This window comes from Phaethon lepturus, unplaced genomic scaffold (assembly GCF_000687285.1).
Source record: "Phaethon lepturus isolate BGI_N335 unplaced genomic scaffold, ASM68728v1 scaffold16495, whole genome shotgun sequence".
Taxonomy (NCBI): Eukaryota; Metazoa; Chordata; class Aves; order Phaethontiformes; family Phaethontidae; genus Phaethon; species Phaethon lepturus.
In genome coordinates, this window is record NW_010541691.1 from 28,298 (window position 1) to 35,840 (window position 7,543).

General features: G+C 36.9%; 1 protein-coding gene across 1 annotated transcript in view; it reads right to left on the minus strand.

Annotated features, from left to right (window-relative positions):
• Positions 1-7,543, minus strand: part of PPP1R13B (protein phosphatase 1, regulatory subunit 13B) — a 45,508-nt gene that overhangs the window by 11,634 nt on the left and 26,331 nt on the right. Inside the window, exons 4-8 of the mRNA XM_010287809.1 lie at positions 7,469-7,543; positions 5,574-5,748; positions 5,015-5,211; positions 2,996-3,136; positions 1,971-2,151 (exon numbers count right to left, since the gene is read on the minus strand). The exon at positions 7,469-7,543 is cut by the window's right edge and continues 48 nt beyond it. Coding sequence (XP_010286111.1) covers positions 1,971-2,151; positions 2,996-3,136; positions 5,015-5,211; positions 5,574-5,748; positions 7,469-7,543 — 769 coding nt within the window. The remainder of the gene's footprint in view (positions 1-1,970; positions 2,152-2,995; positions 3,137-5,014; positions 5,212-5,573; positions 5,749-7,468) is intronic.

The following is a 7,543-nucleotide window of genomic DNA, read 5'->3' on the forward strand; positions in this document are numbered from 1 at the left end:
TGCTGTTTAATATGCATCTGTATGCAAGAGCTCAGATGACCATATTAAAAACTGAGTTCTTAGCTAGCCAGATATCTTCTATGGACTCACAGTGCTGGGTGTCAAAGAGAGTAGGTGCCAGGCGGATGACATTGTGAACAGCAGACTGAAGAGAAGTGGGAGGTGACAGAATAGGATCCACTATTATGTCTAAATCAGAAACCTTCCAGGTGTCTGGAGATTTTTTCACACACCCACAGTCTGTCTCTACCGGACACACCAAGGCAGATCCAGTTACACAGAAAAAGAAAGAAAAAAAAGTGGTGGAAAAATTATAACAATGACAATGGAGAAATTAGAACAGGAACACTCAGATAATGAAAAATAAAAGCACGACAGTTGAAATAAAATTCTCAATTTCTTTTCTTCCCGGGAGCATATAAGCTTCTCCTTACATAAATCTATTTTACAGGATTTCATTCAAGTACATTCAGAGTAATAAACACAAAGCCAGTCCTAAGGTAGAATAATTACTTTTATAAAATCAAAAAGTTCTCATTCAGAGATCTTGTAACCTCCTGAGGTAGGTCTGGAAGTGGGTATGTGTATCTTCTGAGGTTTATATTTACAAAATAGTGAATTATTTTTGGTTGGTGATCTTAAAAGTCACGAGCTGTCCTTTCCCACCTGTGGAAAAGGAATCCACATGTCTGAAAACATGAGTGTTGCAAATCTGTCACTTCACTCTGACTTCAGTCATTCCGTATCCTTAAGACTTTTCCATAAAGCCACAGTGATGGGGTTCATCCAGCCGTTATATTAAACTAAAGGTATTGTTAAATCACTAATACCAACGGAAAGACTGGGAGGTTTAGGTTCTGTTTGGATAGTTTCACTTCTTGACCTCGGGGGAGGTGGGCTGGGGCATTTCTGTCATTCTTTCCTACAGAGATGTTCAGACTGTGTTCCCTCCATCTCTTCCTCCTCATTTGGAAGCATGCTGCAAGCTTTGCTGGAGTATTCAGTTTTAAGTACTGGAACATATGTGAATATTGCAGAAGCTTTGCTCTAGTGGTCATTGCTTATCTCATTTTTAGACCTCTCCTAGGAGACCAGGTAAACTAAGTCCTGTGTTTAGACCCATGGGATTGTGCATTTTTATTTGTATTACGTGTGTTTTCCTAGCTAACCATTTCTTAAGAATTCTGATTTCGCTAAGATGTGAGCAGAGAGGTGAGCTTTTGTCAGAATGAGAACTTAAAGCACAAATATCATGACCTGCTTCCTTCAGTCTCCAATGTAAATTAAAAAGAAATGGTAATTTTATAATGCAGATGGTATTATTAATTATAGACATGGTAGCCAGTTTTGGACATCAAGTTCTGAAGAGTACTCTGGAGGGGCAGCTCCTTCACTAATGAAGGCAGAAACAAGTGAACAGCATCAATACTAGTTACTCCATTTCAGAAATGCTTCAAGCATCACAAATTTTCATGCCTCAGTTGGAGCAAAAACCTCCCATAGTTTTATTCTATTTTTCTATTTAGTCTCCTTCTGAGAAGCAATATTATTTTTACTTGTTCACTAGCTTTATTTTATTTGACAAAAAGCAATGTACTGTAAATAGTTGTTTATAATATAGTTTGCCACAAAGTTCATTTCATTGTTATATTGAAGCACACAAACTAATTGAAAAGTTGTTAGAGACAACACAGAATCTGTGAAGGAACATGTGCTCCATTTAGCACTATACCAGCTACTGAAATTTCAAAGAAAACATTCATTCTCCTAAGAAAACTTCATGGCAAGAGGCCAAAATGCTTCATATCAAATGACTAATGTCCAATCCACAGAATAATATCAAGACTTCTCAAACTTGCATCTTCCACCACAGAGGTGATGCCAACGCTGGGTGTCCTAAGATTACTCCTTCTCTTTATTACTGCTTTCCAAACCATGTTTATTAATAAACACCACACTTAAGTGCTTACCAGATTTTGATCTTCCATGTGTTGAGCTAGAAGCAATGGTGAGAGACTGTGGTTTAACTGGATCTACTGGTACAGCATAAGTGCCAGCACTTGGAACTTGGATGTAAGGTCCTACTGCTGCCACCCTTCCTGAAGCACTCAAGGATGATTGGGGTGATGAAGTTCCATTAATACGATTCAACTAAAAAAATCAGACAAATTGAAACATTAACTTCCATTTAGGAAGGCATGAACAGGAGGTCTAAATTTAATTACCTAGAACCATGCACTGTAGCTAAGAAACCTTAATTATTAAGTTACCATATTCCATGCTTCTACCAAAAAAAGTAGAAAGTACAAATTTTATTCCCTAAAATCAACACCTGAAAAATTAAATTTCTCAGCCACAGCACATACATTTCTTGTAGAAACCTTTATCTGTGTAAGGTCTCTTTCATTTTGCCTTTCTTAGGCAAATGGGCTAAAATTAGTTCTTAAATAATTAAATACATTGAGGTTTTTTTCTTAAATCAATTACCTCCAGCTAGGAATACATATGGGAATGCAGGAATTATCTCTCTAGTCCTTAAGACAAATGGTCTACTGTGCAACTGATTTCTATTCAAAGTTCCAGACAAGTATTAAGACTAACTTTATCAGACCATTTGTATTTTTATCCATTTTCCATATTGGAAGATCAATATTTTATAACAACAAACTCTTTATGCTTTCATACTTTGAAACACAGCCCATAATCACACCTTCTTTCCTAGAAATATAAACCCTACAATTTGTAATATAGTATCATCTGTGCCACAAAGAAAAATAGAAGGGAACACATTCTGTCTAACAGTTTTCTGATATATATGCAAAACCTTAAAATAGCTTTAAGGCAGCTGCTACTTTTAAAATAGGTTCTTTAGATTTAATTGTATTACTCAGCTGGGAAAAAGTGAGATTCTACGTAGTTTTTCTAGGCTCTTGATAAACTAAAGTGTGGCCCTTTTAACAGTTTATCTTACAGGAATGTTTTCTTTTTGACGTGCCTCAACTTTTTTCTTGTATAGTCGTTCACGCAGCTCATTGATTCGCTTGTCCATCATAGCCACCTCCATATTACGTTTATTTAAGAGTTCTTTCTGCTGCTGAAGCTTGGAGTTCTGCTCCTGGTTAAGCCTGTTACGAATCTTTAAAAAAAAAAAAAAAGCACACTTGTTAGGACAGTTACTTCATTTTGTCTGTTGTCAAGTTGTTTTTTAATACAGTGTTAAACATCGGCTATGTTCTGATGTCTCTAATGTTATGTTTCCACACAGCCTGTCAAATTAGCCTGTGCAACCATGAACAACTCTAAAAAGAAAGCAGCAAAAGAATGTCCTAATAAACTAGTGGATACTTATTAAAAACATGTAGACTGCATCCCATTTATAGCAAATGGATTGAAGAATTAGGCATAAAGACATCTCAGAACTGAATTACACCACAAAAAGTTAAGCCACAGAAAATGTTTGTTAAAAGTTATGTTTAAGCACCAAGACAGTTTGAATATCATGAAAACTAAGTGATATAAAACTTGTAACAGAAACTACGCTCTTGATTCTAGTTCCACATGAAGCTTCTTGATGTCTGGAGGGGAGGTTAAATGAACTGCTAGTGCAGGGACTGGGCACAGATTTTCCTCTCTACGTAGGGATTAAACTGAAACCTTCACAGCATATTTCCAGTAATATTAGGGGATGAATGACCTTTATGGTTTAAATCAACCATGCCAGTCTCTTTAATTATTTATCTTGCTTTCCCATTGGCATTTTTTCATACCTTCAGTAACTCTTAGAATATTGTCTCAGTGTTCCAATTTTCATGGTAATGTTACATGCAAAAAAAAACCTGAGGCAAATTTAAGTCTTGATATACGTGTATGGGATCATTGCGAAGCACAAGAGAGAAATCTTCATCTATTGTGCATCTTTGCACTTAGAAATACTCAAAAGGTAGATACCTGATCTAGTGGAAGGTGTCCCTGCTCATTGCGGGGGGGTTGGACTAAATGACCTTTAAAGGTCCCTTCCAACCCAAACTATTCTATGATTCCATATGCCTTGTATAAATGGAGAAAAGGGAAAGAGAGAGGAAAAAGGACCTTTATTACTAATTCATGAAAACATGTGATGGATTAATTTGTATGTTGTATTTGCTCATGTACGGAAATGAGTAAGACTAATTTTGGAATTTAATTTAATTTTGAAATATTAAATGTATATTAGAGCTGTTGCCTTGATCACAATAAAGTACATGAGTAAATAAAAAAAGCCCCACAATCCTGACACATTGGCACACAAGTAAGTATTCCATAACTTTTAAACCTAAAAACCGGACAAAATTCTATGTAAACGGAATATTTAATTACTCTTGTGAGAATTACACTGTAGATGTAACAATCTTCTTGGAGGAAGATCTACAATAGTGATACAGGGAATACTGTGTGAATATACTGCAGCTGTAGTGCATTACATAGTGCAGTGAATACAGTGCAGCTTACGGTTTTGATGATTCTATTAAAATGTGTTATTCAATTCCTATGTATTTTGTTTATTTACACCAGATGTTATATCTTATTTTCACAATATATTTTAAATATAATTTTATTCACTGTCCAGTCATGTCTCCAAGGTAAGAGGACATCTAAACGAGCTTGCTACACCCAGTTCTTTGCAAAATAGCAAAGTACTGAAATGATTTTTTAAATTTTTTTTTTAAAGAGAGATTAAAACAAATACCAGATGTCAGCATGCAGTATTTCAGTATTAGGCACTGAGAAATTCCCTTGAGAACATTTGCACGCTTTGTATCATTATGTGTATAAGCATCAACAAAAATAGTTTTTAAAGCTAATGAAATTCTGTTTTAAAGAGGGTTATATGCTAGCTAAAACCTCACACATTAACAGCATTCCAGTTCACCAGTTTTATAAGATGTCATGGAACCAAATGGCCACCCCTAAGAGCAGTAATACAACTTTTTAAAATCTACAGCTATCATGCAAATAGCATTTCTCCATTACTTACCTGTAGCTCTTGATACAACTTTTTTAATTCTACTGCTGCAGGTCCCGTCATTTGTCCATTGTAAGACTGAAACCCATTCAGTTTCCCTTTCCTTAAATCCTCCAGTTGCTGAGTAAGTTGATCCACTTTTAACACTGCAGCCTGTAGCTCCTGCTGCTTTTCCTGGAACATGGCACTTATATGCTCAATTTCAGTTGCTAATATTAAGAAGATAAAAATAACAAAAAACAATTCAGTAAAGCAGAAATTGTTAATTTTTTTAATTCTGTGAGTGTTGATAAATACAATACACTAATTTTAAATTTAGTATATGCATGCACATATAAAATATTTATGTGTTGGTAATTTGCTAACAGTCAATATTTCCTAACAGAATAGACTTATTCTGACTTTATGCATGACTATATAAAACAAACAAAAAGTTACATCATATACAATTTCATAGAAGCACAGGACCCGCTGCAAAACAAAAACCATTCTATCCGAAATCCTGCTGCAATGCTAGTCATGCAGTGAATAATAAATTAAATCAAATAAGTTACTTAAAAATTCCACATACATAGATTGCCGTTCATGATCTTGCTGTAGTCCACTTGTCCTCTCATGGCACGGATTTTTTTCAGTTTTGTCTCTTGGGTTTCAACACGTTCTTTAAGTTTTTGAAGCTTTTCACTCTCAGAAACAGACTGCTGCTGACGACGTTCTTGCTGCTTCAGGTAACGCAAACGTTGCTCCTGACAAAATGAGGTTTTAGACAAGAGGTACCTGTTACTCATTTATTTTAAAAAAAGTTAACTTAGGAAAACCCATCACTGTGATCAGTGTTTTTTTGTGGGGTTTTTTGTTTGTTTTGTTTTGTTTTTTTTTCCCCAGAAATCAAAAGTTGTATCTAGGTAAAATACGTATCAGTCCTAGAAAAACTCTTGATGTTAATTGAACAGATCTGTTTTAGAGCAGATATTCAAGACCTTTTAGACCAAATACCAAATTTACACGTATGTTCAAATACAACCCTACCCTGAACACAAACACATCTGTGAAGCTTCCTCTGGCATTTGTTTCCCGCCGCTATTAACACTTTTCCTGTTGTTGCAAAATGAACCTCCAATGCTGCTATCCAGCTTCCCAAAGAAGACAAAATATGTCCAACAGACCACTTTAAACAAGCTGACCTGCTGTAAGATAATGTTCCAGTTCTAAATACCAGTGCTTCTGCTAGGCACACAACAAAAATGTTTCTTTTTCTACATTATTTCCATCAAAAAAGAACAACAGAATTTATAGGTTGATTCCTAAGTAATCCAAGCATTCAATGCATACTGTATAGTACCCACAACAATGTCAAAAACACTACAGCCTCTCCCCACTCTGAAAACGTACTTAGATTCTTACATATCAGAGACTTTAGAAACGTAATACATGAATATATATGAAGAGGGCATATTCTCATCTCACACCCCTATTACTATACTGGAGTGAATGAGCTACTAAAGATGAGCACAGAGTCAAGCCTGATCTATCACAGATCATGAAGTGGGCCTCACAAGAGAGACATAAAGCCTAGCAATATTTTTATAAAGGCATAACTTGACTTGACATAGGTTGTTATAGTATCATTTACACTGAAATTGTACACCTGAATACGAGCCGGCAGTGTGCCCAGGTGGCCAAGAAGGCCAACAGCGTCCTGGCCTGTATCAGCAATAGTGTGGCCAGCAGGAGTAGGGAAGTGATTGTGCCCCTGTGCTCAGCACTGGTGAGGCCGCACCTTGAATCTTGTGTTCAGTTTTGGGCCCCTCACTACAAGAAGGATGCTGAGGTGCTGGAGCGTGTCCAGAGAAGGGCAACGAAGCTGGTGAGGGGTCTGGAGCACAAGTCTTATGAGGAGCGGCTGAGGGAACTGGGGTTGTTTAGTCTGGAGAAGAGGAGGCTGAGGGGGAGACCTTATCGCTCTCTACAACTACCTGAAAGGGGATTGTGGTGAGGTGGGTGTTGGTCTCTTCTCCCAACCAACTAGCGATAGGACGAGAGGAAACAGCCTCAAGTTGCGCCAGGGGAGGTTTAGGTTGGATATTAGGAAAAATTTCTTCACTGAGAGGGTGGTCAGGCATTGGAACAGGCTGCCCAGGGAGGTGGTGGAGTCGCCATCTCTGGAAGTGTTCAAAAAACGTGTGGATGTGGCGCTTCAGGACATGGTTTAGGGGACATGGTGGCACTGGATTAATGGTTGGACTTGATGATCTTGAAGGTCCTTTCCAACCTTAGTGATTCTGTGATTCTGTGAAGTGTTGTATATTGCCTAGGTTAAGATTAACTTGGTAGAACAATGGATTTCTCAAGCTCTTTCTTGAACTTATCTAGAATGAATTAGCATGTTTTTCTGTATCCATGAAACTTATGTTTGCGTATACTGAAGAAAATTTGTACTTATTATGATCTGTATATAATTATTACCTTAGCAACCAACATTTGCTGTTGGTTTTCAATCTGCTGCTGTTGTCGGGCAGCCATATCTTGAAGTTCGGAAAG